The sequence below is a fragment of the Wasmannia auropunctata genome, unplaced genomic scaffold, assembly GCF_000956235.1.
Source record: "Wasmannia auropunctata unplaced genomic scaffold, wasmannia.A_1.0 LD307392.1, whole genome shotgun sequence".
In the NCBI taxonomy this organism is placed as follows: domain Eukaryota; kingdom Metazoa; phylum Arthropoda; class Insecta; order Hymenoptera; family Formicidae; genus Wasmannia; species Wasmannia auropunctata.
Window position 1 is genome coordinate 71,071 of NW_012055498.1, and position 22,856 is coordinate 93,926.

Sequence of the window (22,856 nt, forward strand, 5' to 3'; positions counted from 1 at the left end):
TTGTAGCTATGTGTAACCATGAGTAATAGCCTGGTATTTTGTTTTATAGTTATATTTATCATATGTATGCAATAAATATTTCACTGTTGATTTTTTTCCTCTAAAAGCTATTATAATTGAAAAATTATAAACTCTCGCACAAAGCCTCCGTAAGTCGAATTTTCATATGGTAACCCTCTTTTACTCGAATTTCGATAAGTCGAAAACTCTATAACTCGAGTTTTTCTGGTCCCTTAGATTCTAATTATCGAGGTTCGACTGTATTATTAAATTTATATTTGCTCTGTTTTTGTCTAAAGATTTAAACGAATTTGCCTATATTATTCAACATTGAATATTAGTACTGAATACTATTATAAATAAATAAATAAACAAGTAAATAAATATATTTCGCTTTCTTTCTTATGTTTCTGATGTAGTTAATTCCATCATTGCTTCTGCAAAGAGACATTTTGTCACGTTTTTATACTTAAAGTTTCGAACACTCATGTAAGTCCCGTTATTAATGCCGTGTTAGAAAAATTTCTACAATGACAATACTAATTAGTCATCATGCGATGCTCTGAACACGAATTAAGGCTCCTGTTTCCTCACAGTAGCCTTATCAATTTATGACGTGAATTCTTTCTTTATAATATATGTCGAAATAATTCATATATGTCATTCTCTGATAAAATATAATGGATAAAATATATCGAAAATTTCCTTGTATGTTATTCTCCATTAATAAATTTAATGTGTCTTATATTATGTCTTATAAAATTATGACAAAAAAAATAATCGTACTATTACACAAACAAATTGAAAATATAGTCTTTGGCATAATTTATCAAATTGTGTCTACCAAACATGCGTAAATAAAAGATATTATTTTATTTTTATATTTATTGAAAAAGAATATTAATTCCTACTTTCTTTTTATATTTCAACATGGCTGTATTAATTAAAGAGAAGCCTTAAATTATTTATTTAAAATATTTCATGCACATATTATTAGAACGAACGTATAAATTAAATAAGTGAGATAAAAAATTAAAAATAGTTTTCAATGTATTGTACTTTTAGTATCAAACGTACACGGTGACATAAAAATATTATTTTATTTGGACCTATTGAAAAAAGAATTTATATTTTCTTCCAATTGTCTTTTTAATTTAATTTCTTTCTCAATATAGCCGCATAAAAGAAGAATCTTTACTTGTTTAAAATATTTCACGTGTTATTAGAGCATAAATGAGGAGCAAAGAGATTTCTCCATTTTTCTTTTTTCAAAATACGAAGAACTATTTTGTTTAAAGAAAGCTCACAATTAGATTTCTAAAATACTGTATAATTTGCAAAACAAAGAATTCACGGTAAACTCGGTATTTCTATAGAAGTAACTGTAGTGGTGGGAATAGATGATAACGACAATGCAATTACGTTCGTTTCTACCGCACGCTTATTAGATAATTGCCGATTAGTCATGGGATTTCCAAGTTGACATTATCCGAAAATAATACTATTTGAATACTATATCGCGACTGCAGTGCCAATTAATTATTACTTTTCAATCATTTACCCACTGGAAAAAAATTAATCAGTTTAATCAAATGTTCAATTATGCAAATATTATTTAATCGAATATTCGTTTAGCTATACAAATGTGTCGTGTTTAGCATTCACCATATTCGCCACATATCGATTAATACGCATTATTCGTAATTATATAAATACGACAGAGTTGAATAGCTGCAATAATCAACAATGACAACGCAAGAGTCACGTTTAGATCACGAGAGCAGCATTCATTCTGAGAAGCATTTATTTTATCGTCTTAATTTGTCCTGTGGTAAGCCGCGGCTAAGTTTTAAGTACAGACGCCTGTGTGATGTCATGCCTGAATTATTTAATTTCTCAGTACAGTGCACACACAGAGGACAGACAGCCGTATATATTCCAAGAAAGATTCTTTCATCGAGTGGAGTTTTATCGGTCATTATGATGTCACTGAATGCCGAAGAAGAAAGAAAGAAAGAATTTTACAACCGATGGACTATAATTACTTAATGACGATAATGAAACCATGATTACTTATTATTTTAAATTGTATCAAATGTTTGGAAATTTTTTCAGCAAAATATTTTAAAAATTTACTTCACTGCTTCTTTAAGTAATGAAACATATTTTTTATTACACATGAAGTACATGGATTATATTATAGAGATTAGAAATACATAGAAGGATAAACTTCAAGTGCACGTAAATAGAAATTATTTTATAATTATTTTTATTCAGTAGAAGTTTTTAATAAATTTTAATAAAATTAACTTCAAATCTAATAATTAAAGTATTTAAAATGAAAGAAGAGAAAGAGCGGAATATATCCGTAATTAAAAAATAATAATCTGCAAATATAATTACGGCTGATTACTTTAGAAAAATATATTTTTCTGCTTTGATAACATCTTTTGTTGTTAATAAATTAATATGAATAGATAACCTATATAATAAATCTAGTTATGTTAGAAATATTATTGCAGACGAGCCTTTGTTTAGTCAGTTTAGTGCAACTTGCAGTTGCACAGTGTATTTTTCAAGTTTATTGTTAATTCGAGCAGAGTAAGCGTAACTGGAAGCCTGCAGGCATGGTCAGTGCGAAGTTCTTAATTATGACTGTCATTGTGTTTATTTCTTCACCTTGCGGTCTCTCTTGGTTCATCTTGCGCATTCACTTACATTCTCATTTTTGTATTAATCTTTTGTTAAATCCTCACGTTTTATTTTTCATTCGTAATGTAACAGTACTCTGTAATATACATATAATTTCTTTCTAAATCTATAGAAAGATTTACCATAGAATCAAAATAAAACACATCTTATTGTTAATATCGTGAATATTGTTACGCATATTGGTTTCCTGCCTTCCCAACATATATATGTATATATAGCACGTTCATTTAAGTTTAACGCCGCGGTAAAGTATACATCTACAGCGGGTATATCGCGTCGACTGACAAGAGATGAAGGCGTCGCGGTGATAAACGCGTACGTGCATCATTCTGTTTTTCAGTATGCTTGTGTCGATCGTAGGCGACGGATGTACGGATTGTCGTGCACGCGTTCTTCTGAGCTCCGCGAGTGCTCCGGAACTTTTAATAACGAGCGACGGAAATCGAAACACGTTGTTAGATGAATGAATTTTGCTTTACAAAATAACTTATTTTTATTAATCTTGAAGTAAATGAATTTTAACGCATTTCAATTGTCGAAATTTATAAACAGTGAAGTTTACAGGCTACCTGTGTGAAATGAGAGGCGTTGAATTATAGTGGGCCAAAGTGTAATTTAAATTGATAAAATAATATGTTAATTACGATATAAAAATTCTCACAGTTGTGTTCGGAAGTTAAATTGTGAAGCAGGAATTACTCTAAGGATGAAGTATGTTCTTTTTTAAATATTAATAAAACATTGATAATAAATATTTTATATATATTTATCGGTAAAATTCTAAAACTTCCAAATAACATCAAATTAATTTAGGAATCCGCGTAATTAATTAATAATAAAATCAATGATGAAATCTTTACTGAAATTACAAACTGCTAAGGAAGAAGATATGCGAATTTAGTAAAAAAGATCATTAATGGGAAAAATTAAAAATATTACTTTTAAATAAATAATTGTAAAAATTTACTTTACAATTATTTATTTAAGAGTAATATTTTTATTTTTTTCCATTAATGATTTTTTTACTAAATATTATCGCATATGTTCTTCCTGTTTGTAATTTCAGTAAAGATTCCATTATTGATTTTATTAATCAATTACGCGGTTTCCTAAATCAATCTGATGTAATTTGCTTAGCACTGCTCGATAAATTTTATTGCTCTCATGTGACACTCATTCAACAAAACTCATGTATCGTGTAAATATAGATCTTCAAACAATAAAAAGTAATCTGGTTAAATTAGACAGAATTCTATCCGATACAAGTGAGAATCAAATTTGATTATCAATTTAATCTCAAATATTAATATCAAAATGTCAATCGAATGTATATTTTGTTGTCAAAAATTTATCGAATCTTTATAAAGATTGACACATCTGAGAGTTTCTTCTGGATTGAAAGGTTTTGGACTCAAAAAATCAAAAGGTTTCCTCTCGATTCTTCTGATTTTGAAATAAAACATAATCTGCTCGTTGTATCTACTCTTGCCGCAGGACAAGAGTGCGGAAAAATGACGGGGCTCAGAGACAAAAAGAGCGAGGATAGAGGAGGTCCTCTTGTAGTTCTCTGTCTTTAGGGGAGGGGGGGGACTCACCGAACAGGTTTTAAAACGGGACAGGACCGGTGTATGATATTTGACGTCTCCGTACGTCGTAAATCTTTAAAAATATACAATTAGGCGAACCGCCGCGTCTATTCCGCGAATGCGGAAAGCTCCTCTCTCTCACGGATTTCTTTCAGCGTTCGATATTTTTCTCACGGGTAAACCGATCATTTGGACAGAATTCTTATCCTTTTTCGCGTTGTATGTCACATCGTTAGAAGTAGAGGGACTCAAGTATATCTCGATTGTCTTCTATCTGATTGCGAGTCCAATTGGCTGAATACGATAAATATACGATTAGCATCCTTTGCGGTGATTCAAGTGTTCATCCATACAAGCGCGCTGTAACGTATTAATAACAAGTAAAGGTCTTTAAAAGATCTTACGCATTGTCAATTGACCATAATAAAACTCTAATAATTATAGAATATTGCAGGATAGGAAAGCTATTTTATGAAAGCAATTCGTTACCATTATCGTTCTTTCTTTTTCTGAAAAATAACTCGTTATTATTGCTCATTACTGATAAAAAAATAACGATATAACTAATCTCATTACTGATAAAAAGGTAAAGATATAACTAATCATTATATTTTCTGTAATTTTTTCACCGAATTTTTTATGAATTGTCTATGTGGCTATAATTGAATTAATTTAACCAATTAAATCTACAATGCTTACAGTTAATCGCAACATGGTCAAACATAACATTCTCCTCTTTTAAAATTCGCTTATGCACGTTCCACATATTGTGAAGTGAATTACACTAATTGTAAGTTTCAGATTTAATTTAGTTGAATTAATTTGATGGTCACGAACGCATTATTTCTTTTGTAGATGTATTAAGGGAAATATTAGAGATATTAAATATTGAATTTATAATGTCAAGCTCGTGTTTGAAAAACAAATATAAAAAATGTGACTCGGCCAAGGAACGAACGAGACACAATGTGATAAAATCAAGTAATTAATGTTAATAAAAAATAATTTAATGTCAAATCAAAAATAAATAAGACGTTTTCGACTGTACAGAATCTTCTTCAATTAAAGAATAAAAGTTGTCATAGAATTAAAATTTTGGTAAATTAATAAACGAACCATGTATAAAAAAGAAAAAGCATAATTCTGACAAATAATAATTAAAACCAGAAAAAGATATAAAAGCCTAAAACACTACATGAAAATAAATCGCATAGAGTATCATCGCAATAAATGGATCGCATACATACTTTCGACGCTGTAAAATCGTTGTATGTTGTATAACATTTTTTATTTAATAAGCTGACGATTTCGACTGATGAACCTCAAAATTAAAATTTCTCCGTTAAGCATTCTTATTTCTGTTTTTTCTGTATCTTTCTCATATATTAGCGATCATTATATCGAAAGGCGGTTTGTAATCAAGACTATTTTTTGGAAAAATCTTCGATGATTGTTCGACGGTACAGTTTAATAATGAATCTACAGTCACAGGTATTACAAGTCTATTTGTCGAGACCTTCATCTCGACCGTCTTGTATTGTTTGTGCCAACATTTAATATCTTTAATATTTCCCTCAGTATATGCGCGTTTATGTTTCCCTTCCGGGGGAAGGTTATCACGAGCGAGGAAGGAAATACGAACGGTAGCGAAATTCCGCGCAGTCAATAGTCGACGAACAGGTCAAGTGTAAAGATTGTGAGTATCATACTGTATAGAGAATTGGCGGTAGATAAAAAAGAAAGAGTGAGAGAGAGAGAGAGAGAGAGAGAAGAATGCGTGTAAAAGTGATAATGAAGCGTCAAGGCTGCTTATTCGATAGCCAGTTCGCTCACTGGGACTATCGCGTAATAATTTTCCCTTCAATTCCCCAGTTAAGCCGGATTTTCGACGGCTGATTGGCGAGTGGATTCTTTCATGCGTTAAATTCGAGAATCCGAGATCTGCAACAGCATGCGAGCCAGTAACTGAATAAGGCACGTTGCGTGCGTTTCCTCTTATAAAGTGCTCATATATTGCACTCCTTAGTGCTGAGTTTGAGGAAATAGAAGTTGAACTTATGGCCGGAGCGATTTAGAAGGATATCAATGCCATAATGATCTCTCTCTCTCTCTCTCTCTCTCTCTCTCTCTCTCTCTCTCTCGTGTACACCTGTTTGTCCTGTACTAAAATTCGCCCTAATGTTTGTGCTGAAATAAGTAGTATAATAATGGAACTTCACACCTACCTCGGTTTCTTTGATGCAACTTTCAATATGTATTGTAACGTGTATAAAAGTAACGATTATATTCCGTTACCCAAAAAATGTAACTACGTACCTACTACTAATAATATTATAAATAAAGAAACAATATCGTTACCGATTCGTTACCCATTACTGAAAAAAATAATTGTAAGTGTAACGTCAACTAACGTATTACTTCCCAGTCTTGAAATATTGTTTAGTTAAATCAGGTAAGGTTCTCTCTCTTTTTTTCTTGAAGCTGTAACCGCCATATTTCTTTTTAGGACACACACACATATTACACACACATATAACATAAATTCGCAGTATATTAAAAGAGCGAGCACATCTAAATTTAAATGCATAAACGTACATGAATGTAAGATGCAATCTTCGATAAAAGAAAATGAATTCTTTACAGATAGAAACGTTGATGAATTAAAGAGCAAAGAATTCACACGTAACTCTTACGGGAGGATCGTTTCCTGAAGTATCGTAAAATCGATACGAGGATGAATTGTCCTCTCCATACGTCGTTCGATCAAATCGCGAAGAAGCATACGAACGTAAATCATAATTCGCGTCGAACTTACACGGACGAAGCGCAGTAATTCTCTCGCCGAGAATCGTTTGATTTCCGCGATGACATCCATACTGTCCGGGCAAGAGAGCAGCGCGACGATGAAGCAAAAGTTAATAAGGGACGCGCCTGCGAAGAAGACCAGGTCCTTCCTGGACTTCTCGCGGGAGAACCTGAGCGTCTCGCAGCCCGACCTCGAGCAAGGATTCAACCGACCGCGGCTCGTAAAACCGAGCAGGAGCACGATCCTGAGCGCGGCCGCCCTCGTGGCCGCCATTCTCTGCCTCGGCCTTCAGAGCTGGAAGCTACTGTTGAATACCCGCGAAATCGAGCAGCTGAGAATAGAGATCAACATCCTGCAGAATCAATTTCTGAAGCTGGAACCTGGGCTAAATGAACTGGACTTAATGGACAAGACCTTAGAGGAACAGGTAGGTTCCTTCCTTCATTAAATGAGCGAATTGACTGCGCTTGACTGCTGAATCTTTTCCCTTTCATTATTCGAGAAGAAAAAAAAAGAAATGACGTTTGTTTTTATCCTATTTGCGATTATAAACACAGATTATAATTACAATGTAGCAGCAACATTCTAATATTTTTGCAATATAGCTGGAATGTTACAATGTTGCTGCAACGTTGCAGTTATAAATAAACTGTGTTTGCTCAGTAGTAAACATTGTCTATCATCAATGCATCGCGTGACGCCGGCATAAGAAAATATCAGAAAAAACACAAAGATAATAATGCCATCATCAAGTCAAATAATATCATAAGAACTTACAGGTGACAAATAAAATAGTAATGACGTCATTAATGATATTATTTGATATCATTTTTTCTATGTTCTACCTGCACAATAAATAGACCATTGATCTCTTCATACATTAATTGAATCTTCACGTAGTCGCATAACGTACGCGTAAACTTATCTCTTCGCGCGCGACCTTCATCGCTATATCCGTTCCCCACGATAACCTTGTTTCTTCAAAATCAGAAGAAAATAAACAAGAGTGCTGAATTTCTACTTTCCACTGTAAAAGAGCGGTGGCTTTCGCATTCGCGAATAAAATATAACTACAATGCGTCCCGATTTATTTTAATTTTAATGACAGAACTGTTGATCAAGTTGTTTTTTTTAAATTGACAAAGAAACAGAACAAAATGAGGCAATTAATAAGCTTTGTTTGAGACAATCCTTGCCGCTCGATCCTGGTGAAAACGCATTGAAATATAATAGAAGTATACGAACAAAGGAGAAAGCGCAACAGGTTTATTGGTCAATTCTTTCTTAACTGAAGCTGTAACGGAAAGAAGATGAAATTGTGGTTGTATTCATTAGCTCAAGTGAAAACGCGTCAATATTTAATTAGCACTGTGGAATGAATAAAGCTCTCTATTTATCTGAAGTCATTTGGTATATTGAATTTATGATTCTCATTAGGATAATCTTATCCATGATTGAAATCATAAATCATAGTATTTTTTCAGATAAACAGTATCTTAAAGACACATATATTTCTTTTCCCGAAAATATGTACAAACAAGAGCTGTGTTCACCTTCGGGATAAATACCTTTTATAATGTTTTCAAAAATAGTGTTGCCAAATTCTATAATATCAAATTTTTATGCAAAAATTTTGAGAAAATCTATATTCTTTTTTTTTTAATTCTTTATATGAATTCTAAATATTATCTAAATTATATTAATTTTTACGTAAATTCTAAAATTTTTCTATAATTTCCAAAAAAAACTTATAAAATCTGAAGAAATTTAAGATATTTTCTTAGAAAGCTTCATAAATTTCAAATATGAAAAATTCTTAAAAATATTATAACATAAGAATTGTTTTCATTAAAATAAATAGAATTAGACGTAGGAATAAAGAAGACACAAATTTCTTAATTATTTTCTCTATAATTATCATTTTAGTAATAACTCATTTATAAATTACTCGATTTAACTAGCGCGCCGATGATAAATTAAGTTTAGTTGGTTTATCAGACGTTTCGAGAGTATAAATATATAATTAAAATATTAAAGATATAGAACAATTTGCAGAGTTGAAATTGTTTCAGTTAATTTCAACAGAATTTTTATCTTCACCGGAATTTCCCATTACACAGAGCATTGCTCGTGCCATTTTTAGAAGCAATTATTTTAATTGTTGTACAAAAGGAAATTATACCACAATTGCCTCTTACTGATGCATTTCCTCGTATCGGATGTTCGTCACTACCGTTGACAATACCGATTTAATTACATGATCACATAATTGCTCGATAGAAGATTTTATGCATATACAGACTAAACCGCGCAATTTCTACAAAATAAATATTTTACATGCGAATGCACTACACATTGTAGCTGAACGAGTCTACCGAGATTAATGAACCGGACATTTACAACGCCGACTACGACTCTAATTACGACGACGATGGTTCCGCGTCGCACGACTATTCCGACCGCGTTTACATTCCCTTCAGTCCCGTCACCTACGGCCGCGGCAGGTCATTGGATTTCCATGACGTTACGTCCACGTCGGTACCGATACCCACGTCCCCGGATCCCGGCGCCAATAAAGATATGGTCGAGTTGCTTGCAGCCTTGCGGAAGGTCGAAGCCAAGCACGGGCAGGACTTCGAGAGGAACGTACGAGAGAATCACAAGTGAGGCGCTAGCAATGTGCAATAATACTTTGTAACACAATAAATTGAAAAAGCGAAGAAGAAAACGAGCAGATTTGCAGTTTCTGATGCTCAGAATTCGCGATTTCTTAGAAAAAAGATCCGATTAACTATTAACTATTAACATGTTGACTGCCATAGTAATCACTGGTACTGTGATTGGCGCTTGACTTTAGTGACGTTCTAATAGTTATCGGAAAGTATCGAAATTTTTTAAGACGCTTGTAAAAAGCCAATATTTAATAAAAAATTTTAAATCACATAAATGGCCAGTATAACATAACGTAAAGTAAAACGTGCACAATTCAATCCATAAAAAAATATAATCTTATTTAATCATGTTATAGAGTATTTTATAATATTATTAATATTATAATAATGAAAATTCTACTGTAGCGTACACGATAAGATGTACTTAATCATAAACGTGTCATAAATTCTGATGCACCAAGCAACATGAATTTATTTTATAACTGAAATAAAAAGCAGCATGGAATGTTTACTTGTTTTTACTGAATTGGCAATATAACTGAAATAAAAAGCAGCATGAAATGTTTACTTGTTTTTACTGAATTGGCAATTATAATATAAAACTAATCACAACTATTAAAAATGTCCATCTTTTAACTTTAAATATCTTCAAACGATTAAATCTTCAAATCTTATTTAATTATATTATATAATATTTTATAATATTATTAATATTATAATGATGAAAATTCTACTGTAGCGTGTACAAAAAGATGTACTTAATTATAACGTGTCATAAATTTTAATTCTTTCACATGCAAAACCTCAATGAACTGCATCTTCAAATCAATTTTTAGTGCCTCGATATTTCGATAAATTTAAAATAAGTCTTTCTAAAATTTAAACAAAAAGATTTATTCTAAAAGCTTCATCGAAATATCGAAGTTCTGAAGGCTGATCTATAAAGGCAACAACATTGACGTGCTGCGAGATCAACTGAAGCCGGAAGAAATTTGTGAAGTCAAAAAGTGGAAATTTTAAATTAAAATTATAATTGATTTTATATTGCAATTGACCAATTTAATAAAATGAAATTTGTTTTACATTGATTTTTATTTTAACTACAAATAAATAGAAATAAATTCATTTTGTCTTATTGTTAGCAACAAAATTTATGGCGCAACTATGTCTGAAACTCACTGGATAGACAATGTATTAATTATTAACTTTGAATTGTGTTTATTGCATGTAGAAATATCGAGCGGGAGCATTTTAAAGAGGGACACGAGAACCAATCAAGTCACGAGGAGAAGACGAGTGACGCAAGTAGCACAAGATACAAACTCGATGCTACTACTGCCAGCAAACTTACAAGTTCAGGACACATCAAAGAGAGTATTAAATCAAAGCGATCCATAAACAATTTGACTGATGACCTTGCGAGAGATACAGCGAATAGCAAACGACGTAATACTAGAAGAATTATGATGAGAACGCGTTCTTATGTAAGCGAAAGCGACGCGAATGACAATTCTGGGACAAATCCAACATCGTAAGTATTTACATAGTGCATAAATTTTTTTAAAACCAAATTATATAAAATAAAGAGCACAGAAAAATATATATTTAAAACATTTTTTAAATTTAAAATTAGATTCTTTACAATCAATATACCGCTCTACTATTGTTTTTTAATTTTTATATCGTCGTGATTATTCCCATTTTATAATCGTTTTCAATTGGTTATAGCCATCATAATGGCTTTAAATTTCTGGAATATTTGGAAATCTGAAATATTTGGAATACCGAATCTTTAATTGGTCTTTGAAATGCAATTTCAATTTTCAAAAACAAAAAATAGTCAAAGGAAAAGGAAATAGTGAAAAGGAGAAAGATAATACAGAGAGAGAGAAAGAGAAGTTAGAGATGAATAGGGTGGGTGAGATGTAAAATCAAATATTTTTTTTTAGTTATTTGATGATATTCCAGAAATTGAATTGCCGCTGTGTCAACACCGACTAATTAAAAACAAACTCAATGACGAAAGATTGAAAGTGAGAACAAAGCGATTGTAAAGGATATTATTTAAAAAATATTTAAAATATTTTTCTAATGTATTTATTCTTTATTTTATATAATTTCGGTCTCAATATGTATATTGATCGCACTGTGTACATTAACCGGATAAAAAGTGAGTAATCTTGCGTTCAAACTCCAGTAAAGTATTTTTGATAATTGAGGAAATTTTAACAGAAATGTTGCATAAATTGAATTCTAAAAATCCTCTAATGAATTTCGTTCAATCTTAATAAGCTTACTTCCTAGATACTTTTAATTTTTAAATTGATTTCCTAGAAGTGTATGACAATCGTCAAGATTACATTAAATTAGATCAATTAAATCTTCAAAAAGGAAAGAAAGAAAGAAATAGAGAGAGAGAGAGAGAGAGAGAGAGACCGATATGATACAAAGTAAATAAATTTGACATTTTTGGTCAAATTTATTTATTTGTTAAATCGATTGTTTTCTCTGAGATAGACATCCACCGAAGAAGTATCACGCCCATACGCCGGAGACAATTCCCCCGGCGCGCCATGACCGATTAAGAGAGGAGACTACTCTGCAGCCCGACAGACATGGAAGCACGGAAATTGCAAGCGACAGAACTGACAGAAGGATCAAATGGCGAAATCGTGACGTCTCGGGAAACAGAACTGATATTCGACGACCCGTTCAGGTGGGTATAGTTTCAAGGGCGTTCAGAAAGGAGCGGAGGCAAGAGGGGACATTTGCTCGTGCCCTGCACCCCCTCCCCCCTTGGAATCGAGACGAGTACAAAAAATTCAGAATTTGCTCTCCCATTTTTACAAAAACAAATATGTTTGTTAAATGTGAGAGAGCTAAAGAGTACACAACCTTCGGACATTTGCTCCTCGCGGTAGTTATCGTACTAAAAATTTGGATATGCCCCCCCCCTCTAGAAAAAATCCTGCACGGAAAGAATGATTTTGTTGAAAGTCTAAAAATTTTGCTAAATATAGATCTAAAAGTAATTTTTTGTTGAATCATCAAAATAATTTGTTGGAATGTTAAAACATTGATAAATATTGCTATAAAACGTTTTGATATTCTAGCAAGTATTTTGATTTTCGCACAAAATTATTTTGATTATTAAACAAAAATTATTTTCAAATCTGGATTCAGCAAAATTGTTCTTTCCGTGTGCGGATGCCCTTGTATATAGTTGCTAGGGGGTTGCGCCGCGTATAGTAGATAAAATCCGTGCATTAAGTTCCTCACAGGTAGGTGAATGAACAACACAGAGCGTTGTGATTGAATTAGAACCACGAAGTGGCTATCAAGGGGGTCTCGTCGGAGATTGACTCAAAAACATTTGCGTTCACCACGGCAGGTTTACGCGATCCACTACGAGGCGGACAGCACCCTTTTCTCGATACAGGACGATTACACCGGTAACGGCAGAGCGCGGCACGACAACGGCGTCTTCAGGGCGTGGCAGCCGAGCGAGTGGGTGACCGATCTTGGTATGAACCGGCACTTCACGCTCGCGGGCGACGGCAAGCTCACCGTGCACGAGTCGGGATTGTATCTGGTGTACGCGCAGATCCACTACCTGGACGAGCACGACGAGAGTGGCTTCCACGTGTTAGTGAACGGCAGGCCTTTACTGCAGTGCACGGTAAGAATTGGAGAAATAGAATACTTTGTGAGGGAGGCATTTTAATAGAATAAAACTTAGTATACATACACAATGTTGCTGAAGTATTTAAAAATTTAGCTAGATACAGATCTGAAAATAATTACGTTGAACCATCAAAATAATTGCATTAGACGCTCAAGCTAGTTGCTAAAATGTCGAAACTTTTTGCAACGTTATTATATATCATGTTTGAGCACTTTACATAATTATTTCGATGGCCCAACGTAATTATTTTCAGATCTGGTAATTATTTTCAAATCGGTATCTATATAGTTAAGTTTTTAAATACTTCAGCAAAACCTTTCTTTTTATCACCAATGCCGTACTAAACAAGACATTATTTAATGATAAAGTGACTCGAGTATGCGTGATCAGCTGAAATATAAACAAATGTATGGAAATACAGAATAACAAATACAATTTTCAGGCGTACAGTCCAGGTACGGGACATAAGAGTCACTCGTGTTTCTCAGCCCAAGTGACCATTCTCCATGCAGGCGATCACCTAGTCCTGAAAGATATATCAGCGAGATATACCCTTTTCCAGTATGACAAAAGTTTCTTCGGCTTGGTAAAAGTTGGTGAATTGAGACAGCAGCAGAGACATCCGCCGACACATTAGTAATTGTAACGCTGTAGAATTATCAACGCTGAATAAAAGTGATACGCGATTTGTAGTCAAAAACTTTATTCTTTAAAAGTTAGCTATAAACTCGTACAATTTGTATCTAATGTAAAATAATATACTTTTAACTTACGAGTCACACTATTTCTTCGTAATTCCGTTTTGTAGATGCATGATCTTGCATGATTTTTATCGTAATTAAGCTTTTTATATTTTACAATTAATTTTTATATTTTAAAATTATCACTTTGTGTTATATATTATTTGTGTTTAGATAAAAAATTACTATAAATAGTTCAATTCTTTATAAAAAATACTATATATGTATAAACAGATTATATGTATAAAATAATTATACATATTATATGTATATGTATGAAATGTTTATGTAAGAAAAAAATAAAAATATCCTTTTATTTAACATACAGTGTGACATATTTGATATGACATGAGTGTCCCAAAATTATCGGATATCCTTCAACTGACAAATTATGTAAAACATTCTAAAACAAAAATGTTTATACAAAAATGTTAATTGAGCTACGTTATGTTTTTAAATGGAAAGCATTTAAAATTGATCAATCAGTTTATGTCGCTTTCAGGTACATACAATACATTACACAATAATAAAGGTGCCCTTGTACATTGATTTAAGTATTAACAAGTTCTAAATGATGTGATTAATTGCAACGTAATTAAATATGAAATGCTCCTAAAACTGCCGCTAAAACTGGCGCTGGAGTTGGCTTTGAAACTGGTGCTGGAGTTGAAAATGAAACTTAAGCTGCAAAATTCTTTTTTTATCTTTAGTTTAAATTTATTTAGTTCAAAAAGAGTTACAAATTTTCCAAAATTGATACGCAATAAAACATTTTGTGGCAAATGAGATCTTATTCAACGCCTAAAAAACTACGAGAAATTATTATTCTCATATATTCTTTTGCTAAAAAAAAGTCATTTTTTTAACAGTAGAATTAAAGAGTTTATTTCTTTAATTATCGTTTTTACTCTATATTTACGATTTTTAATAAATCGTTCTTCAATCTATATTTAAGGAAAAATGATTATGTATTACAAAAATTTTAAAATCTCATTATAAAATAATAAACAGATATTCAATGCAAAAGTACTTGATGCTCGAAGTATCTACTAAAGCTTAAAGTATTTTACAATTATGTATCTTAGAATGTTTTACAGAATCTGTCAGTGTAAGAACATTCGGTAATTTTGGGACCCCCTGTGTATAAAATAAAATTGTTATAAATTATACCAGTCAATTTCAAAATCTTTTTGTAATTCTTTTATTAAAATATTACTATAAGATTTATTAAAATTAAGATATTTTATTAAATTCTTGAAAGACTAATAATACATCAGTTTTCAATAGTAACATGTTTTGCTATTAGTTATCTTTTTAATACAATATAACTTTGAACGAGGACTTCCAATTGGGATTAAGTCTCCCGGTGTATCCATCAAATCAACGATAAAATTCGGTTTCAAAAGTTTGATCGGGTAGATCACTGATCGACAATCTGAGAGAAATTTTTTCTTTCTCTCATGTCCATTCGGATATGTAAGGACAATTGTTGATTTGTCTAGTAATTCGGTCGTAACTCTTTCTTGATAATATTCATTATTTTTATCCAAAACATCGTTAAATAATCCTCCTTCGTTCGAGGCTTCCATCTGCAAGACACGCAATGGTTCTCAATGACATAATTTATTTTAAAAAAAATACGCGTGTAACACATATGTTACTTGGGGTATAGCTATTTCAATCCACGAGACACCGTATTCCCCACGTACGAGAGCTGCTGGAAGGCATATTCTATCGGCTATCGCTTTGAAGAGCAAAGCTCGCTCGAGATAAGAGCCTACACGAAGTTGCCCGAGCGGAATCACGCTCGTTTCCAAGCATTCTTTGATCCGCTTCAAATGAACTTCAAGCTGCCGGTCGAAGCATCCAGGTACCGTCGAATCCACACCAGACATTTGGCGCGCCACGAATCGAGCTAACATCTTTGCACGCGAAGGAACGTACTGAACATTCATCGATCCAATATCTGTATTTCTTACACTTAAACTGTAATATGTACGAATTTGTTTGCATAAGTAATAAATAAGATATAGGAATCATTTTAAATCAGACTTTTGGAAGCTCCACTAACACTTTCGATTCTGTTGCTGAAAGCATACGTTTAAAGAGTTCCACATATTCGACGAAATCTGGATCGCATTGCAACTGACCAAACTTTAATTCGAGCCATGCATTTATGTCTTCTGCAAACAGAGATATAATTTCTAAAGTAACGTCCTTTTTTTAGTAGCTTTTTTCATTATTGATACAAACTACAAAATCTTATTACTTTTGAGAACTGTCTTGCTTTGTAAAGTGCTTGACGTTGGTAATCGCATGCAGTTTACTACATAAATGGGCTTTAACGGACAAAATTTAAATCGGAAGATATCATCTAACACCGGAAAACTAAACAAAATAATTATGGAAACAATACAAATAGTGATAAAATAATTTCAACTAACAATAAGTTGAAGTGAATAAACAACAGTTTTTACTACTGCACGGAAAGAACGGTTCTGCTGAAGTATTTAAAAATTAAGCTAGATACAGATTTAAAAGCAGTTATGTTGAACTATCTAAATAATTATATTGGATGCTCACATTGGGTACTAAATTAAGATTTATCACCATAACTACTAATACTACATGATTATTTTGATATAGTCCAACGTAATTACTATTCAACTTGTATTTGCTTAAATTTTTATATTTCCCAAATTTATTTTTATATTTCATATTTTAATAATTTTATTTTAAATTAATATGTTTAAATTATTATATTTTAAGAATTTGATATTTTAGTAAAATCCTGATAGAAAACATTCTCATTACATCCTATAACTTCTAAGATTTTTTTTATTTATGAAAATTTCGGAAACAATATTTTAAATCTCTTTACATCTTATAAATTTTCTTTGAAAATTAGAATAAAAAATCTTAGAAATATTTTAAATATTTAAAAATTTACATGTATAAAGAATTCTAAAAAAAAAATGTAGATCTTCTTGGCACTTCTGCCAAGAAAAGTATACCAATTTCGTACAAAAAATCTGAAAAAAGTTAAGCTACAAAAATTCTGAAAAATTATGAGAACTCAAAAATTTTTTTTTATCAGAATATTCTTTCCGTGTACTGTAGTGAAATTTACATACGAGCATACGGTAATTTTTGAGACATAAAATCCATCCTGCGTAAGATCGCGTACAGACAAGCGTCCTGTAAGAGCGAATTTGATCGGTAAATTCGATTTAAGAAGAATCTCAACGCAAGTGTCCCATAAAGGAATCGCTCTTGAACATGAACGATTATTCAACATGCTGCGGAATGTAATTAAATGAGAACTCAATATAATAATTTCAATTATATTTCGGAATTTTACATCACATCTTCTCATAATAAAGACTTTGCAGATATATTTTCCAAAAATGTATATAAAGTTGCAAGAGAAAGCTTCAAACTTACTATGAGAGATACTTGTTTTCTACGAAGGCCTTCGCTACACTTAAATCTGTAGAAATTGCTTGTACGAATTGCAACGTAGCGTTTCTTATTGAAATTGGATGAGAATCAGTGATAAGAGAAAATATTCTTTGAGGTCCATTTGCTTTGAGAAAATAATGTCTTCCATTCTCTTCTAAGCATAGTGCAGAAAATAACTTGCAACAAGCGATTTTAAATTCGTCGATGAACGGATAGGTTGACTAAAAATTCAATATTTCTTAATGCAGTATTAATATTTTTCTATACGATTAATTCTAAATGCTATAAATGTCATAATTATGAATGATCAATGTTTTAACAATACCGTATTGGTGTACAAATAATTGCAATTATAATTGCATTTAATAAAATTTGTTAAAATATTTAATATTTATTGATATTTAAAATATTTGAATAATAAATCTAATATCTTTTTTAATTTTTTATAAATATAAAAAATTCTTGTTCTGAAATATAAGACATTTTTATTTCAAAGTTGTTTAAAATATAACCTTTAGTTGCACTTTTAAACAATTAGCCGAAATCAACATGGCATTCAACATAAAAGTATCACAAGAGATGAGCTCTTATTTATTTAGCTAATATTTATTTTACCTCTAAAAGCGAGCAAATTGTATTAATAGAGTTAAAGTTAATCAAGATATCTCTGAGAGTTGGATGTCGTGCTATGGTAAGAAGAGCTTCTAGAGCAATAATACAAGTTTCTACAGAAACTTGTTTTGTAAAGTGTTTTAACAACTGCCACAGGTAATCCTTAAAAAACAAAGTCATTATTATCTGCATTCATTGATATAAAGTACATTGAGCATTGTTCTTTACGTAAAATAAATAAAAAAAGATTAACGATATTTTCGAAATATTTTACTTAATTCGTCACATAATTCCCACGTTATGCTTTATTTAGAAGCTACTCAAAATAAGTATGTATTAATAAATGAAGAACGTAAATTTATAATATAAAATAATTACTGGTCCATGAATATTCAAGAAAACATCGCAATTTTTAATATCGCTCATCAATAACCGTTTGATCGCAAAACTTGCGGCGTGTCTTGTGGACCACTGCAAGTCCTCTTTTTTCAAAATATCTAAAACAGTATCACTTTTCCTATTTCCTTCCTTGTACGTAAAAAATTCTTATCTAAGTTATTTATTTATATGTAATATAGTGAAGCGATTTCTTATCCCCCGTTGTGCATATTTTCGGAAAAGGTATAAAAAATGATGAATTTTGGTTACAAGCGGAAATTTTTTAATGATATTCATCGTGGCTGCTTGGGCCAATGAATATCATTAAAAATTTTCCGCTTGTAACCAAAATTTATCATTTTTTATGCCTTTTCCGAAAATACATGCACAACAGGGGGTAATAAATCGCTCCATCTTAATATGTAACCTAAAATAGTTTTAATAGAATCCGTGCTAGCGAATTCTTTTGCAGCATGACTATTAAGCGTCATTTCCCCAATTCCATAACAAGCAACTTCAACAATGTCAATGTGCATCGATTGTTGCAAAGCGTTTAGCAAACATTCGATAATCCCGTAGGAATGTAAAACCTATTACAACAATAATTATAATTATAAATTGTGTATAGTAGTTTAATATTTTAATTGATAAACTTTAAGAGAAATGTATACTTTTCTTCCGTTGGAAGTATTTGCAATATATACAACAATTCTGAGCGCTTCAGTAAAAAATCTCGGATTTTTTGCATACTTTATGTAGCTTACAATTTGCGAAATACTTCCGCTGTCAATAAGTTCATCCACGACAGCTAGATTTTCGACAGCAAAACGTAATACTTCTAGAGCTTTAATATGCGAATCATTGTACTCGTCATTCTGTACAACAATTAACATTAATAATTAAAGTTAAATAAACTTAAAATAATAACTTATATGTACAATAAATTTATTAATATACAGATAGGAAGGTCGCCGACCCCGTCAAATTGCTTTGTTTTTGAATTGTATTTCTTAAACAGTAGCTAAAAAGAAAATTTTGAAAACATATATAAAATTAAACTATAATATATAATAGTATCTTCTATCAAATAATGTAGCAGTTTTTTATAATACTGATTGTAATTATGTAATATTTAACATTTTTGTAAGATAAGCAAAAATAAGCCTTTAACAAAATACGCCCTTAAACAAAACAAAAAGAAATAAAAAAAAAGAAGAATATAAATAAAACAGTTTTAGTAAACTAACAAAAATGTAAAACTATCTAATATTAACAATAATACATGGTCTGTCCCAAAAGTAATAAGGCTAATTGTAAAAAAACGGTCTTATTAAAAATAAATCTAATATTTTTCAAAATAGGATCCTTGAGCGTCAATACAGCGATCTTATTAAAAACAAATCTAATATTTTTCAAAGTAAGATCCTTGAGCGTCAATACAGTGATTTCAGCGTTGCTGCCACTCTTCGTAGCAGCGCAGGAAGTTTTGATCGACCGGACATGCTTTCCAGATCACCTGCTTGAACCTTTTTAATCATCCCCAAACAGTGTCGAATACCGTTTTGGGACGATTAAAAAGGCCCAAGCAGCGACGATGAATGCTCTGAAAACCATGTCCGGTCAAAAGTCCTTCCTCAGTCCTTCCTGCGTTGCTCCAAAGGGTAGCAGCAATGCTGGAACCGCTGTATGACGATCCTACTTTAAAACAAGGTATCCTACTTTGAAAAATGTTAAGTTAATTTCAATAAAACGGTTTTTCCAGAATTAGTCTCATTACTTTTAAGATAGGCTATGTATATCCAATATTATATAAACTGTATTCTTTATAGCAAAAGAAAATCGTAAGTGTTATTTTCGCATTTGTAGAATTTTTGTTTTTATCTGATTTTATATAGAAACAAGTTGTTCACAAATATATACAATAAATTAGGTTTTTTACTTCTTTAATTATATCTAAACAAATCATGTTTTTGTTAGTATTATAGTAAAATATAATAAAATATTTAAAGTTTCCAAAAAATAAGTGGCTTCAGGAGACTTATTTCTTCGGTACCGGCGATTTTCCTTTAATAGTAATAATGAACGTAAAATAATTTATTAACAAAAAATATAATTGTTTATATAAAATATTTTGTACTTTCAAAAAATCTAGTAGCACTTTAACTCCGTTTGTTTCGTGAAATAGAGATTGTATTTCTTCATCTTTATTTCTACCAATTATATCCGCAATTACGTCCAGCGCGAGATATTGAATCTCTGGATACGATGATTCAAAGTGTTGATACAACAAAGGAAAACTAAATTTCTAAAAACATTGAAAATTCACGATCTCAAACTTTCTGTTGACACCACATTTCGAACGAAAATAGAAATCGGAGCGTAAGTTCAATTTACACTTCCCAAAAGTTTCATTTATGTTTCCGTCATTCTCCCCTTACATTCAACATGTACTCCGATTTTTATTTTCGCTAGGAACATACAACAAACCTCATTTTTCGAAATTTCACGCGCAGCTACGGGATCCTGCATTAAATTATGCAGAATCTCAAGACTATGTTTCTTTACATCCGGATCTGACGATTGTAATACTTCAAATAGGAAATTTACGTTCGAGCAATGTTTTGCTAGAAGAGCATTACCGTACGGATCTTCGGATAGCTTCGCGAGCATAGCAGAAAGGTATTCTTGCATAAAGGTATCTTTCTCGCTCATTAATAACTTTGTAAAATATTCTATACGATCGGATTCGATCAAATAATTTTTCACGTCTGGCACTGCTATCATTTCTGTCAACAATTTTCCAGCAAATCTGTATTGCAGCAGGTACATGAATAAATATTAATTACATTGAATATATTGAAAAAGAGCTTTTATAGCTTTTATATTACGTCTACGTTATTAACTAACTTGCAAAAGGTGTAAACTTTTTTAAAATTTTTCACAAAACTTTTTAGAATTTTTATATAAACTTATTTTTGTGCAAACAATTTCACAATTTATTATTTAAAACATTTCTTAAACTTTTTAATACAAATTGGAATATTATTTTAAAAATAAGAAAATCATCTTTTTCTAAAACATTTTATACATGTATATGAATTTTCAAATATTGTAAGATTTCTCATTCTGTAATTTCCAAAGAAAACTTGTAAAATCTAATCAAATTTAAAGTATTTTTTTTTAGAAATTCTCAGAAATTTAAAGTATGAAGAATTCTTAAAAGTTATGGAAATATAAAAATTTTATTCACTAGATTCGAGTTTTAGTATTATATAGTCTTTATAGTATATATATATATATATATATATATATATATATATATACACTATATTAGTTAATGTATAAACCATTAGTTAATTTATTTCTGCACAAACCTTCGAATATATATATCTTCATGCTCGATAATAGGAAGAATATTATTTACAATACCAAGATGAAAAAGAATCTTTGCATTGTCTTTTGATTTACTAGCATACTTCGACAAAGCCTCTACGGCTGCCAATAAAGTAGATTTATTTTCAGATTGTAATAACAATATCACTGTTTCCGCATCTTTAGCTTCAGAGATGAATAAATTAAATGGACTGTATTCCAAAGAGTTCTGTTCCTCTTTCATATTGTTTATCATCTTCTTACTTTTCAGACATTATTTTTATTTTCTTAATATAGAAATAATTGTTTTTATGTCGTAGATCTTTGTACAATAATAAGATTGTATAATTGCATAATTTCACTTTTTAAATCCGAAGTTAATAAACGATAAAAAAATATATTAGCCTTACCTTTAAATAGTGTTAATTGCAATGTATATTATGACATTATTTATAAACAATATTATAGTTACATTCTTCTGGCAATAAATAATAATTAAAATAACTTAATTAAAAAGACTATTAATATAAAAAGATATTTATTTTAATTTTAATACTTTTTGCTCGTATTTTTGGTTCCCTTTTGTAAGCCAATGTCAATTAATAGCGATCGATTCTCGAAATATCGACATCTAATAAAAGAATTGACTTTCTAGGGACTAAAACTATATTTGGATGTAACTTCTCTTTTACCTTTGTTTGTTTTAATCGGTCCACAATGAGGATTTTAAGTCTTACACCGTAAAATATTGACCATGCAATTACAATCGATTATTCTCCTTACATACATATATTCGACTACGATTGGTCTATTTCCTGTCTCTTATACACA

The 22,856-nt window shown here is 31.1% G+C and overlaps 2 protein-coding genes across 10 annotated transcripts; one reads left to right on the forward strand and one right to left on the reverse strand.

Moving 5' to 3' along the window:
- Positions 1 to 3,030: 3,030 nt before the first annotated feature.
- On the forward strand, positions 3,031 to 14,342 carry LOC105461207. Of its 3 annotated transcripts, none has more exons than XM_011707696.1 (8): positions 3,031 to 3,423; positions 5,877 to 5,994; positions 6,942 to 7,531; positions 9,466 to 9,767; positions 11,008 to 11,307; positions 12,294 to 12,492; positions 13,168 to 13,455; positions 13,904 to 14,342. In XM_011707696.1, the coding sequence occupies exons 3-8, from the start codon at positions 7,163 to 7,165 to the stop codon at positions 14,096 to 14,098; spliced, it is 1,653 nt and encodes a 550-aa protein (XP_011705998.1). In that variant the 5' UTR covers positions 3,031 to 3,423; positions 5,877 to 5,994; positions 6,942 to 7,162; the 3' UTR covers positions 14,099 to 14,342. The 3 variants fall into 3 exon arrangements, with proteins under 3 accessions (XP_011705998.1, XP_011705997.1, XP_011705999.1); XM_011707697.1 differs by lacking the exon at positions 3,031 to 3,423 and adding an exon at positions 3,801 to 4,884; XM_011707695.1 differs by lacking the exon at positions 5,877 to 5,994.
- A 1,065-nt stretch (positions 14,343 to 15,407) lies between these two features.
- LOC105461208 (armadillo repeat-containing protein 3) lies at positions 15,408 to 22,664 on the reverse strand. Of its 7 annotated transcripts, none has more exons than XM_011707699.1 (15): positions 22,582 to 22,664; positions 22,436 to 22,503; positions 22,028 to 22,312; positions 21,141 to 21,462; positions 20,791 to 20,958; positions 19,325 to 19,528; positions 19,081 to 19,243; positions 18,654 to 18,772; positions 18,279 to 18,437; positions 17,646 to 17,884; positions 17,336 to 17,500; positions 16,471 to 16,589; positions 16,273 to 16,384; positions 15,863 to 16,187; positions 15,408 to 15,790 (listed from the first exon to the last, which is right to left on the reverse strand). In XM_011707699.1, the coding sequence occupies exons 3-15, from the start codon at positions 22,279 to 22,281 to the stop codon at positions 15,482 to 15,484; spliced, it is 2,658 nt and encodes an 885-aa protein (XP_011706001.1). In that variant the 5' UTR covers positions 22,282 to 22,312; positions 22,436 to 22,503; positions 22,582 to 22,664; the 3' UTR covers positions 15,408 to 15,481. The 7 variants fall into 7 exon arrangements, with proteins under 7 accessions (XP_011706001.1, XP_011706003.1, XP_011706005.1 ...); XM_011707701.1 differs by having other exon boundaries at positions 22,028 to 22,347; XM_011707703.1 differs by having other exon boundaries at positions 15,911 to 16,187; positions 22,436 to 22,662.
- Between the last annotated feature and the right edge of the window lie 192 nt (positions 22,665 to 22,856).

Coding starts and splice junctions, on each gene's coding strand:
- LOC105461207 (XM_011707696.1), top strand. CDS start 7,163: ATGACATCCATACTGTCCGGGCAAGAGAGCAGCGCGACGATGAAGCAA. Junction 9,768..11,007: donor AACGTACGAGAGAATCACAA/GTGAGGCGCTAG, acceptor TATTGCATGTAG/AAATATCGAGCGGGAGCATT. Junction 13,456..13,903: donor GGCCTTTACTGCAGTGCACG/GTAAGAATTGGA, acceptor TACAATTTTCAG/GCGTACAGTCCAGGTACGGG.
- LOC105461208 (XM_011707699.1), bottom strand. CDS start 22,281: ATGATAAACAATATGAAAGAGGAACAGAACTCTTTGGAATACAGTCCA. Junction 16,188..16,272: donor TCAGCAACAGAATCGAAAGT/GTTAGTGGAGCT, acceptor TACATATTACAG/TTTAAGTGTAAGAAATACAG. Junction 15,791..15,862: donor TTGAAATAGCTATACCCCAA/GTAACATATGTG, acceptor CGTGTCTTGCAG/ATGGAAGCCTCGAACGAAGG.